Genomic DNA, 14,016 nt, shown 5'->3' on the forward strand with positions numbered 1-14,016 from the left:
GAATCAAACTCCTCACGACCCAGCTTCAGCGGAGTCAATCACCACCTTCCGGAGACACCTGAAACCCCACCTCTTTAAGGAATACCTAGGATAGGATAAAGTAATCCTTCTAACCCCCCCCTCCCCCTTAAAAGAGTTAGATGCACTATTGTAAAGTGGCTGTTCCACTGGATATCATAAGGTGAATGCACCAATTTGTAAGTCGCTCTGGATAAGAGCGTCTGCTAAATGACTTAAATGTAAAATGTAAATGTAAATCGGACAATGCAGTTAGATGAACAAGACTTTAAGCTTTTAACCGATAAGACACTTGTACATACCTGAATGTTAAATATCCATAATTTTTATGATTATTTATTTGAATTGCGCGCCCTCCAGTTGTCGACAGGTGTCCCGCTAGCGAGACGCCTAGCCCTAGTTCAATCTTGGTTTCATCAGACCAGAGAATCTTGTTTCTCATGGTTTTGAAGTCTTCAGGTGACTTTTGGCAAACTCCAAGTGGGCTGTCATGTGCCTTTTACTGAGGAGTGACTTCCATCTGGCCACTCTACTATAAAGCCTGATTGGTGGAGTGCTGCAGGTTGTCCATTTGGAAGGTTCTCCCATCTCCACAGAGGAACTCTGGAGCTTTAACACAGTGACCATCAGGTCCTTGGTCACCTCCCTAACCAAGGCCCTTCTCCCCCGATTGCTCAATTTGGCCAGATCTAGGAAAAGTCTTGATGGTTCCAAACTTCTTCCATTTAAGAATGATGGAGGCCACTATGTTCTCTGCCTCGAGACAATCCTGTCTCGGAGCTCTACAGACAATTCCTTAGATCTCATGGCTTGGTTTTTGCTCTAACATGCACTGTCAAATGTGGGACCTTATGTAGACAGGTGTGTGCCTTTCCAAATCATGTCCAATCATTATAATTTACCCCAGGTGGACTCCATTCAAGTTGTAGAAACATCTCAAGGATGATCAATGGAAACAGGGTGCACCTGATCTCAATTTCGAGTCTCATAGCAAAGGGTCTGAATACTTCTGTAAATAAGGTATTTCTAAAATCCTGTTTTTACTTTGTCATTATGGGGTATTGTGTGTCGATTGATTTAATATTTCATCCATTTTAGAATAAGGCTATAACGTAATTTTGGGGGGAAAAAGTCAAGGGGTCTGAATACTTTTCCAATGCACTGTATTTGCATGTGGCAAAGAGGCAAAGAGTATTTTCTTTAATCTCATTATGTCTACAGATTGTCCCTTCTCCCTGTTTTTGTTTGCTTGGAAATGTTGATACTGGTGACTGTTATCAAAAGAAAGTGGCTAATAAATGCATTGCCATTAATTGGAAGGATGGTTAGCCTTCCACAATGTATGGAAGAAATGTCAAGTTATGTACAGTATCGCTAGATTTGTTATAAGAATAAGGGTATACTGTGCAACTTTCATAAGGTCTGGATGCCTTATATGGAATACTGTACGACAAAAGGAGTCTGTATTGAAAACATGCCCACGTCAGGGGAGATACCTATTTAGGCAATCCCTAGTTGCTGGTCTGCTCAGTCCTGGCCCTGGGGGTCTGCTGTACTGTTGTCACTCTGGCCTTGGTCTAACACACCTGAAACCAATAATTAATGTTTCACTAAGATCCTAAAGCTGAGTCGGTTGTCTTGGGTTGGTGCGCTACAGGACCGTGGGCCCCTAAGGGCAAGACGGGGTGACCCAGCTATATTGTGTGTAAGTAAAAAGAGCTCTACAGTACTATTAGGCCTATGATATGAATTATATGGAGGGTGTACTGTTCCTGTGTGTCAATGTGTAGATGCATGTGTGTCTTCATTCAACTTTTGTTTTCCAAACCTTTCCATTGATGAAGTTGGTGAGAGAGTTCAGTTATTGACTAGACTGGTGGGGGTTGGCGTGAAGGCGGCTCAGGTTGGCTGGGCGGTTTGGCTGAAATTTGATACAGAGGATGTCTTAGAGACAATCAAAAGTTAAGTATTTTTACTTTATTTGTAAGAGTTGTTCATTTGTTAGGCTATTGGTTAAACGTGCAACCCAATATTGATTATTGAATTATCATGGATCTAGTTCAGTCTTATCAATCACTTAAACATATTTAATAATCTCTTACCTAGCTTAATGACTGTGGGCATTTTTGCTTACTTTTTGTTGTTCTAAATAGAGATGGCTAGAAGGGCCATGGGTCAAATTAAATTGTGTAGAAATGCAGGAAATGTTCATTAGATGCCCCCAAAAATGTGAGGACCCCCAGACCTCCTTCCAAATTATGTCCATCTTTGCAAATAGCACTGCTGGGTGATTTAAAAAGTCATAGTCAATCGATCAATAGTATAATAATACTCTGAGCAAAAACTATTATTTTTAATTTACCATATGTAGAATCTATGAGAATAGAAAGGTTTAGAACTTCTGTGAAATATCACAGCACAGTTGAAAAATATATGGCAAATAGAAATCAAAACTGGATGGTGTTCAGAGAAAGATGGGAGGGGTTGAGTGGAGCTGAATGGGACTAAAAACAAACAAAAGATAACTATTGTAAAATATACTGTGGCTGTAAAATGTATATAGTATGTATAAGCTGGAAATAGAGGCTTAAGTGTTGTTGTCCATTAGTTTACTCCAATTAGGGGAGAGATGGTATTAGGGGAAAAGGAAAATATATATTTTTAAATATATATATTTACAAAGAAATATATGGGGGATTGGAAATGATGCAGACAATTACATTGATTGAAGCCACCATCTATCTGCAATATTGCCCCCTAAAAAATGTAAATAAATAATAATAATAATTCTGTCCCCACCACTTCTAAAACCAAAGTTACGCCCCTAGGACAAGGTATGACAGAAATCCATGCGTTGGTTTTGTTGTCCACTGTTTCAAATGCTAACTTTTTAGCATTTGCAGCACAAATCCAATGCAAATCAATGGTACCTATATTAGCATTTCTGTGCTTCATATCCAAATCATCTATAAGTAATATCATTGAGTTACAAAATCAATTTTTATCAGTGGAGGCTGCTGAGGGAAGTACGGCACATAATAATGGCTGGAACGAAGAGAATGGAATGGCATCAAACACATGGAAACCATGTACTGTATTTGATACCATTCCACTTTTTCTGCTTTGTGCCACAAATGCTAAAACGTTTTCATTTGAAACAGTGGACAAAAAAAACAACGCATGGATTTCTCTCATACCTTGTCCATAGACTAAATCACCTGGAACAGCACCATCTAGTGGTAATATCAGGATGTAGAATGGGACATAAACCCAACAACTTCAATGACTAATTTATCTGAACAGGGGGGAAAAAACATCACCAAATTCACTGAGAATACATAGCATAGGTTGAAGAAACAATACCCTGAGCCATAGCTCCATACTACTTTACAGACATATAAAACTGATACTTTATAGTTGTTGTTGGGGTGTGATTGGCGTGGGGTCTGAAGGGTCTGGGGTGGCTTTTGAACATTTCTTTGGATTCCTCATGTCTAACTCATTGTTTGAAAAAAGTCTGATCCAAATCAGACGTTAGGTACTATATTTATTGAATATTATATGAATCCCATAAATTAAAATGGCCAAATTTGGGTGCAATCAAATAGCTTAATTTCCCAGAGATCAAATTATATTTCAACAAAATAATATTGCAGGAATGCTAATCTTAGCAGTTTCTAACAACTGAAATTTCATAACAATTATCTGAGATGGTGGGTGTCAAAATCCTCTTTCTTGTCCTTTTTGAGTGCTTACCGCCATGAAAATATTGTCCCCTGTTATTTTGAACAACATTGTCCCCAAGTTTGCCCAATAGTTTCAGATTGTGCTGCGCTGGCCTTAATGAAACAGTCAAGTAAACATTTCAGAGAAAGAACAATAACAATTCTACATGAGACAGTGCTTCCAGATATTGCAATCTCAGAGGTCCTTCTGAGGTAAGTAAATAATCTGGTGACTGACTAAATACAGGAAAGGTATCCATGATTCCAGATTAAGCTAATCCTTTATGTGATGCACATCCTATCTGGGTCAGCAATGTAATGACTGCTACATCAGAAAAGACAAGCCTTCAGGCTACAATATGTTTTGGGCCTGGAAAACATAGAAAAATAATAACTATTGTGATGTATTATTGCCATGGTAATTTGTAATGCTCAGTCAATGATCATTCCAATGGCCAAAGCTGATTTTGGACTATGAGACCCTGGGCTATATTAGAATGAGCCAGTAATATGCATAGATATCATTAGGCTATGTATAATGCATTGCTTGAGTCAGTGTTTGGGTAAATGTACATTCCCGTGTTGCAAGGCCATCTGTCCAGGTCGGAATGTAAAGTTGCAAATTCGTTCAACTCAAGTTACTCAAGTCAAGTGATTGCAAATGTTTGTTGTTTTGACTGAGCCTTTTGAACTAAAAGATTAAAAGTAGTAATTATAGCTTAACCCATATGCTTACCTTGCACACGCTTATACAAAAGGTCTATCCAATCCTGAGTGAAGATACCGTTGGGCAGATAAAAGCACAGGGCCATTTACCTCAGACACACGCTCTGTAAAGTGAATCATACTGATATAAAAGCAAACCCTTATTTATCATTTAAACTCTAAAATGCCTTTTAAGCCAATCAGAATCAAGTATCAAGTAACAATACCGTGGGTTCCATGTAACGCCACAATCATATTAGGCCACTTTACGTCACAAATTACAGTCAGTGAACATGGGTAAATAGAATGGGATGTAATAAAATATAATATAATAATGTAATTTCTCCCAGATGGACTTCAGGGAAGTCTGATTAGGCTACATGTATATGCATATCATATATGCACATCATGTATATGCACATTTAATTGAGAATACATGTATTCGGGGGCAGACTGACCATCTTGGCTGGTCCATTTTTCGCCCAGTGGGCCTGTCTAATTTGTTTATTTTTTGCAAAATGAAAATGATCTGGCTAATAATGGGTGCTTCAAGGAATAAAATGGGCCTCAAGGGAAAAAAATGTGTTAGATATGCCAGAGGCGATTTCTAGTCCCAGTCAGCCCCTGCATGTACTGCATCACTGAAATCCTATGAGGATAATCATAACAATAATAATCATAATAATAGTAATGTATACATCATCATGAGTAGCCTAGCTTTAGTTAGGTCAACCAATAGAGGCCAAGTCTTTGAGTGCATGCATCCTCCAAATATGGAGAGGGACAGTTCAGACGATATGATGACATGTCCTGAAACACTGAGTGACACAAGAAAGTGATCAATTCCAAATTATTGATTACACTGCTGTATACGATTTATACAATAATTGAAAATTTTCTGTTCGAATGACTTCAGAGTTTCGAACCTCTGCCTCACATAGGGAAAACATTTTTCTGATTAATTTATATGGCCTCATGGGCTAGTGAGTGTCTTTTTATTTATTTTTTTGCATAAAAGGGGAGTGCTCCTCAACTGATCACGTGCAACACCATTGGTTTAGGAGCTTCCTGATTCTTTCTCATCCTTAGCTGCCTACTTTCGCAGAAGATCGAAATCCTCTCCAAAGCAAATCCAAAATGTTTGTATTTTTTTAAATGATTACATTTCATGTTACGTAACATTATAGAGAAGATAACTTTCGTTTCTAAGGGAATCAATCAATCCGCTTTCTCGCGACATAGCCAGCTGTCACTATTGTTGACAGTGTGGATTATTTTGTTCGACGAGAACTGCAGCCATGATGGCGTCTAACTACAACGCTAAGGAAGAGGACGGGCACCAACCTGCTGCTATTGGCCATGGAGGAGCAGAAACTGTGAAAAATAAAAAGCCGGACAACACTGCGTTCAAACAACAAAGACTACCCGCTTGGCAACCTATTTTGACAGCCGGCACTGTTCTTCCTGCTTTCTTTGTCATTGGTCTCATCTTTATCCCAATCGGCATTGGCCTATTCGTGACATCAAACAACATCAAAGAGTTAGAGGTAACGTTAACTAACTAGCAAGCCAACACAACAGGAAGTAGCCAATTTATTGTGTTTGTATGTGTTAGCTCTGTTTGGCTAGCTATCTTTCAGTTCTTGTCTATATTTAGTGTATAACACTTATTTATATACACATAAGTGCCATTGATCATCTCCTTACTTTACAGATCGATTACACTGGTGTTGACATGTCAAGTCCGTGCTATAACTGCTCTCAAAGTTACAGCTGGAACAGCACAAAGCCATGCACCTGCTCTGTTCCCTTCTCTCTGGATCAACCATTTGAGGTAAGCTGAGCAGAACCTGCAACCTTTACGGTCCCCAAACTACTGTATAATCACAGTTAAAAGTGTAGGCTAATTATTCAATAATTGATGTTAGTGTTTTCACATCAAATCGTTGTTATTTATTTGTCACATGCGCTAGTGTAACCGATGTGAAATGACTAGCTAGTTAGCGGTGGTGCGCGCTAATAGCGTTTCAATCGGTGACGTCACTCGCTTTGAGACCTTGAAGTAAGTAGTGGTTCCCCTTGCTCTGCAAGGGCCGCAGCTTTTGTGGAGCGATGGGTAACGATGCTTTGTGGGTGACTGTTGTTGATGTGTGCAGAGGGTCCCTGGTTCGCGCCCAGGGCGAGGGGTCGGACTAAAGTTATACTGTTACACTGAATACAACAGGTGTAGACCTTACAGTGAAATGCTTACTTACAGGCCCTAACCAACAGTGATTTTTAAGTAAGAAATTAGTATTAGGTGAACAATAGATAAGTAAAGAAACAAAAACAACAGCAAAAAGACAGTAGCGAGGCTATAACAGTAGCAAGGCTATATACAGGCACCGGTTAGTCGGGCTAATTGAGGTAGTATGTACATGTAGGTATGGTTAAGGTGACTATGCATATATGATAAACAGAGTAGCAGCAGCGTAAAAGACGGCTGGCTGGGGGGGGGGCGGGACAATGCAAATAGTCCGGGCAGCCATTTGATTACTTGTTCAGGTGTCTTATGGCTTGGGGTAAAAACTGTTGAGAAGCCTTTTGGTCCTAGACTTGGCGCTAGGCGGTCTCGTCATAGTCGGTGGTCAGGCCTACCACTGTTGTCTTTTGCAAACTTAATGATGGTGTTGTAGCAGGAAGAAGGACTGATTTCCCCCAGTCCACAACAATGCTTAAACCACATCAGGGAACCATTTTTGTGTGTGTAGTTATCCTTTAATTCAGGTGTGTACCAGCCACACAGTGCACTTGTGATGGCGTTCTCAAAACAAATGGCTACTGGATTGATGCAAATAATCATGATTCTGCCGGTAGGCAAATCTACTTTTAATTGCCTTATCATCTACCTGAAAATGATACGGCCATCAATAGCATTGCTAACGACTACACAAAGTGGTAGACGTATAGGCCTTACGCGCACCTTACACAGCAGGGTTTGATATTCAGGTATATTTACCAGTGCCAACTGAAAGCTACTGGCCCGAAAGGAAAAAACGAAATATATATTCTTGACCCATCCTGCCATGGGTCAAGATCTGACAGGGAAGCGAATGATACGTGCAACATTTCAATAGCAGGTGATTTATCTTTCATTTGCGGGCTGATCAAGTAGCCTATACAGGGCTACCTTTTTTATATTTTTTATATACATTTTATATTTGTTTTAATAGCAAATACTGTTGACCAACCACATTCCTTAAAAATGTGCGCAACCGCGGCATTCAAACGAGGCTGCAATAAAAGCTAATGGGACTCTAGCAACTGTGTTGGCATCAAAATCTGGGGTGTGAACTACATTTCTATTCAAGCATTAATCGACATGGTAATGGCCCGATTATTATTGGAGAAAAGTAGAATAAACTGACCCCTCCGACGCTGTACATTAAATTGTGACGTGTCGTGACATAACGCACAACTCATTCTGTGTCGTACAGCCTCTCTCCAGCAGGTTTCGCTTCCCCACCCGCCATTTTGAAAAAGACCCTACGAAGCGCTTTGCCTTCTTCAATCAGCAGAGATGGGCAGCATCAAGTCTCCTCATTGATTTTGCTGGAAAGGGGAGAAATTGTGCTTTACAATGGTATTCATATTACAGTTGACCTGGATGTATTACGTTTTTTTGGGTACTAAAATAAGGTCAATTGTACGTTACAGTGCGATGTACAGAAGTGCGTTAGCTCACAGTAGAAGGAACCCCCCTCTCTCCCCAAATGTATGCAACAAAAAAGTATGCGTTACCACTTTAAGAGTAATGCATCTTTTAATAAGCCTACAAAATGGAATTATGTATTGACATTATTTTACATTCTAAACATTATTTTTACTTTTTTTTTTTAAATACAAAAACGTGGGCAATGTTGGACTACATGCTCCCAACACACATCATCAATCAAATGTATTTATAAAGCCCTTTATACATCAGCAGATGTTAAAGTGACAAACACACTAATAAAGTCTGTCCTTGTGGTAGCGAATCCTTTCTCGCCATTTGAGATGTTGAGTTTAGGGCTGTCCCCGACCCCCAAAAAATCTTGGTATATCGAAAAGAAGCCATCCACCCTTGATGTCAATGTCAGATTTTTCTTTTCATTGAATTTCCTTTAGGATATTGGTTGGGATACAATTAGGCTGTGGAATAATGTAGCCTAAATAAATAAGGAGTAAGCCTATTTTGCTCAATCGCGTACAGTATAGGCAACTCCAACAACCGCAGAGGTTGTGAAATACAGTATGAACACAAGACTCACATGTTGCGGTTCATTTATTGTTTAATTATTCAAGGCCCCCTCATTTATTTTTAATGTTATAAGTAAAATGCTTGAACTAATTAATTATTTATAGATAGATATAGAAGTAGCAATGGAAGAGAACTCTTTGGAGATTATGGGGCAATTATCAGACCAAATGTGGACACAACAGTTCACCTGATACAAGACTAAAGTTGGAAATGTATCAATATCACAGGCCTGTTTTGCCCTAATGAAAAATACATAAAATGTAAATGTATTATAATCCACATTATAGATAATGATTTATATACAGTTTAAGTCGGAAGTTTACATACACCTTAGCCAAATACATTTAAACTCAGTTTTTCACAATTCCCCATAATGATAAAACGAAAACAGGTTTTAGAAATGTTTGCAAATGTATTAAAAAGAAAAAACAGATGCCTTATTTACAAAAGTATTCAGACCCTTTGCTATGAGACTTGAAATTGAGCTCAGGTGAATCCTGTTTTCCATTGATCATCCTTGAAACATTTCTACAACTTTATTGGAGTCCGCTTGTGGTAAATTCAATTGATTGGACATGATTTGGAAAGGCACACACCTGTCTATATAAGGTCTCACAGTTGACAGTGCATGTCAGAGCAAAAACCAAGCCATGAGGTCGAAGGATTTGTCTGTAGAGCTCAGACAGGATTGTGTCGAGGCACAGATCTGGGGAAGGGTACCAAAAAATGTGCGCAGCATTGAAAGTCCCCAAGAACACAATAGCCTCCATTCTTAAATGGAAGAAGTTTTGAACCACCAAGACTCTTCTTAGAGCTGGCCTCCTGGCCAAACTGAGCTATCGGGGGAGAAAGGCCTTGGTCAGGGAGGTGAAACCAAGATTAAACTCTTTGGCCTGAATGCCAAGCATCACGTCTTGAGGAAACCTTGCACCATCCATATGGTGAAGTGTGGTGGCAGGGATGTTTTTCAGTGGCAGGGAGTGGGAGACTAGTCAGGATCAAGGTAAAGATGAGAGGTCCTTGATTTTAAAACCTGCTCCAGAGCACTCAGGACCTCAGACTGGGGCCAAGGTTCACCTTCCAACAGGACAACGACCCTAAGCACGCAGCCAAGACAACACAGGAGTGACTTTGGGACAAGTCTCTGAATGATCTTGAGTGGCCCAGCTAGAGCCCGGACTTGAACCCGACCGGAAAATAGCTGTGCAGCTATGCTCCCCGTCCAACCTGGTAGAGCTTGAGAGGATTTGCAGAGAGAAATTGGAAGGTAGTACAGGTGTGCCAAGCTTGTAGGGTCATACCCAAGAAGGTGCTTCAACAAAGTACTGAGTAAAAGGTCTGAACTCTTATGTAAATGTTTTGTTTAAAAAATAATAATAATAATAATATAAATTAGCACAAATTTCTTAACCTGTTCTTGCTTTGTCGTTATGGGGTGTTGTGTGTAGATTGAGGGGGGGAAATAATTTTATAATAAAGCTGTAACCTAACAATGTGGAAAAGGTCAAGAGGTCTGAATACTGATGCACTGTATGTTGAGAAACGTGCCTATTTTCCTTAAATACATATTGTCACGATTCTAAAGCTATACGATACTACAGATGGCAGGTTAATTATCTCATATCTTGGGAAATATTTGTAATGTTGTACTTCTTCTTGATGAGATTTGTGCTAATGTTGAGTTTTTGAGCTATTGCCCAATAGACTCCTATTCACTCTTTAAAAGGGGCGGGCTCCTTGTACCAGAATCGCTCAGAATGCGCTCCTCTGTTAGGCACATTGATCTGCAGGTTGAACAGGGTGAGATTGTAAACACCTAAATTGATAGTGCAGTTTGTTTAGGTGATTTTTACAACTATCTAGCTTCGTTACATGCTGATATTGTCTTTGGTATTATTGTGTGTAGCTATGTTTGCTTGCTAGCCAGCCAGCCCATAGAGAGAGCATTGCATTGTGGATGTTGTAGTCTACTTGAGTTGCAACAGATTTCCACCTATTTAAAAAATAAAAAATAAAATAAAATAAAGATTTCTCCCCCCAATGCCAAAATGAAACATTAGTTCACAAAAATATAGTTTGCAGTGTTATTTAACACTGTAAATGAAAGTAATGGGTGGATTTTTTTCCTTTTAATGGTCAGGCTCTTTCCTCAGAATATATCATTACTATTTTAAAACATTGTCCTGAAAGTTATTTCACACACACGGCTTTTATAGGAGGATGTTATTGATTGCAGGAATTCCTTTAGACTCACCCAACCCCCTGCTCTTTCATCTTAGGGTTGCAATGTTGTTGCATTGTCTTATGAAGTCCTACTCTCTCATCCGATGAATAACTAAACTAATTCATTGGTCCTTAATCTGCAATTCTTCCCCTCTAGAGCAACGTGTTTATGTACTACGGATTGTCAAACTTCTATCAGAATCACAGACGCTATGTGAAGTCCAGAGATGACAGCCAGTTGAACGGAGACAAAGCTTCTCTGAAGGTATGTTTACAGGTGCACTTAGTAGAGAGAACATAGGCCTACATCCATTCAATGTAATGGTTAATTGTTTGATTTCAACAACCTGCAGTTGCACTGAAACATCTTGACACTCTTTACAGAGCCCCAGCAAGGAATGTGAGCCGTACCGCACCAGTGACGAAAAGCCTATTGCTCCATGTGGTGCAATCGCCAACAGCCTCTTCAATGGTAAGACCAGAGGGATACATTTTCTCTTAGCAAATAGTTGTCCCATTTCCAGTACAGGAGTCAAGTAACAATACTACACACTAATGCTCAACCACAATCTTATCATATTTTCCTGTACTTACTTACAATGCTATTCAGATACGTGTCTGCCAATTTGGGCCAACCCTTGTATATGGAGTCTTGTCTGATTTTTACATTATTTTTTTTTAGGTTGAAGTGGTTTTGCTTTAGTTGACCATGTAGCACATCACTGTTGGTCTACTACTTAAGAGACTTGTCTTGCTGTTGATTGCCATGTGGTACTGTGTTTCTCATCAGACACTCTGGAGCTGTATTACATTGACCCCAATGGCTCCAGAACTGCGATTCCTCTGGTGAAGAAGGGTATTGCATGGTGGACAGACAAGCATGTGAAGTTTAGGAACCCCAGTGGAAATGACAACAACCTCACTGTAGTTTTCCAAGGTGATTTGCATACCATGCAAAATGATACCTAGTAGTAATCAAATTATCATGACTAACTAGGCCTTTTTCCTCCTTCAGGCACAAGCAAACCTGTCAACTGGAGGAAGTCTGTCTATGAGCTGGACCCTTCAGACCCTGACAACAATGGCTTCATCAATGAGGATTTCATTGTGTGGATGAGGACAGCTGCCCTGCCCACCTTCCGTAAGCTGTACCGCATCATCCATAAGAAGCCCAACATGACCCCGACTCTGCCCCTAGGACAATACATCCTGGAGGTCACCTACAGTATCCTTTTGAGAAAGATCGCAATAAATCACAACAAAGAGGTTCATGGCAGGCATATAGGTTTGTATTGAGAGAACATTGCACATAGAAGGCATAGAGACATGAGTTTGTGTTCAGTTATACACTAATCCATTTGGTTATAATTACAATTGAGTCAACCAATGTCCAACTACAGTGAACATTGTCAAAGATGGAGTTGATCTGTGTTGTTTTAAAAAAAAAAAAAAAATTTTTTTTTACAGATCACAAGTTCTACACATGATACAAAACATTCACTGACCCATCTGTATCATTCCAGATGTCTTTTCCTTTAACCATATGAACTCAGATTATCCTGTGCGGAGCTTCGAGGGCAGGAAGCGTATGATCCTGAGCACCATCTCCTGGATGGGCGGCAAGAACCCCTTCCTGGGCATCGCTTACATCACTGTGGGCTCAGTCTGCTTCTTCCTGGGCATCGTCCTCCTCATCATCCACCACAAATATGGCAACCGTAACCACAGTGCAGACATTCCCAGCTAAAGGTCTTCCTAGTATGGAGACCGTACCTCCTCCTCCCTCTGCATGCCTGGGTCTAGCCACCACTGGTCTGGCCCTGCTCTGGACTGCTTGCTGATTTAGCCTGGATGCACTGGTCTTTGTTTGTTCAAATGTTTGTGTTTTGTGTTGAAATGTTAGCTCACTCCTCCTCACCTCCAGGGGAAGGCTGCAGTCTGGTGTTTGTTCAGAAGATTGATACATTCAGCACATTCTAGATAAATATATTTTGTGTAGAACTGACACAGACGAGTCTGTTCTACAAAATATATTTCTAACATTGTGCACTCCCGAATAAGCCCAAGGTATGTGTTGTAGTTTGAGTGACACCCTGTAAACTAATGGGATGAGACACAAGAAGGCTCTGGGAGCTTAGGATACTGTGTCTTTGTATGACATGACTGCTGAAATTGTTGTCTGTGTACCTTAAGTACATTTTGTATTTCTATTTATCCATATGTTGTCTCAAAGGAGAACATGTATATTATTTGAGCAATGCTTGTCATGATGCTTGTCATACATTTCTCGATACTGAAGAATGTTTATATTTTTAACCAAGTTCCACACTCATATTATGTAATATGTCCTGCTGGTGAATGTACTAATGTATTTAATTTACATACCTCTGAGGCTTAAATGGGGAACGTAATGAGGGCCAACATTTTTAAGGGATAAAAGCAGTCATCGATTTTACCAAATGTTCACGTACAGATTGTATTGACTCTCACCAATTTGTTTGTCAATGTCTAATAGTTCAATGTATAATCAAAAAACATTTTTTTTTCAATTTTATTTGAAGGTTTTTATGGACCAATGCTACTGACCTTGTCTCTACGATGATGCTTGACTATCAAAATCTATTTAAAAACAAATGTATAATTTCAATGTCGACCAAATGCTGTGCATTTTACAAGTGTCACATTTGTTATGCAGTTCTTACATTTTTCATTTGGTCGTTATCTCTTTCAAAGCTAATTCTGCCTTTTATTCTTTAATATGGTGTTGGATAATTTAATAAAAGTTAATAAAAAAAATTAAAAAAGAATGGTATTTGTAAGTTATTGATTAGTTTTTGTTTCCCTCACCAATGGTGTTTAAAGGCAATTCAATGTAAGGTCCAGTCCTTGGTCTTGCCCGATAACAAAGTGTAATTTCCCACACACAGGGCTGCTCTCACAATTTACACATTTTAGATGTTACTGTCAGCCAGCAGCCTACTGAATGCCAGGCCAGGCTTCTCTACATCTGCACGTAGAACACACAAATGCACACAGACACATGATGGACCCAATATTGATCTCTGA

At 39.5% G+C, this 14,016-nt stretch overlaps 1 protein-coding gene across 1 annotated transcript; it reads left to right on the forward strand.

Moving 5' to 3' along the window:
• The first annotated feature begins 5,500 nt into the window (after positions 1-5,500).
• Positions 5,501-13,340, forward strand: LOC111963144 (cell cycle control protein 50A). The gene is made up of 7 exons (XM_023986382.2): positions 5,501-5,995; positions 6,163-6,282; positions 11,108-11,215; positions 11,335-11,422; positions 11,741-11,887; positions 11,966-12,175; positions 12,504-13,340. The coding sequence occupies exons 1-7, from the start codon at positions 5,747-5,749 to the stop codon at positions 12,695-12,697; spliced, it is 1,116 nt and encodes a 371-aa protein (XP_023842150.1). The 5' UTR covers positions 5,501-5,746; the 3' UTR covers positions 12,698-13,340.
• The last annotated feature ends 676 nt before the right edge of the window (positions 13,341-14,016 follow it).

This window comes from Salvelinus sp. IW2-2015, linkage group LG4q.2 (assembly GCF_002910315.2).
Source record: "Salvelinus sp. IW2-2015 linkage group LG4q.2, ASM291031v2, whole genome shotgun sequence".
NCBI lineage: Eukaryota > Metazoa > Chordata > Actinopteri > Salmoniformes > Salmonidae > Salvelinus > Salvelinus sp. IW2-2015.

Excerpts from the sequence above, each read along its gene's own strand:
- LOC111963144 (XM_023986382.2), top strand. The coding sequence starts at position 5,747 with ATGATGGCGTCTAACTACAACGCTAAGGAAGAGGACGGGCACCAACCT. Across the intron at positions 6,283-11,107 it reads CTCTGGATCAACCATTTGAG|AGCAACGTGTTTATGTACTA; the intron begins GTAAGCTGAGCA and ends CTTCCCCTCTAG. Across the intron at positions 11,216-11,334 it reads GAGACAAAGCTTCTCTGAAG|AGCCCCAGCAAGGAATGTGA; the intron begins GTATGTTTACAG and ends CACTCTTTACAG.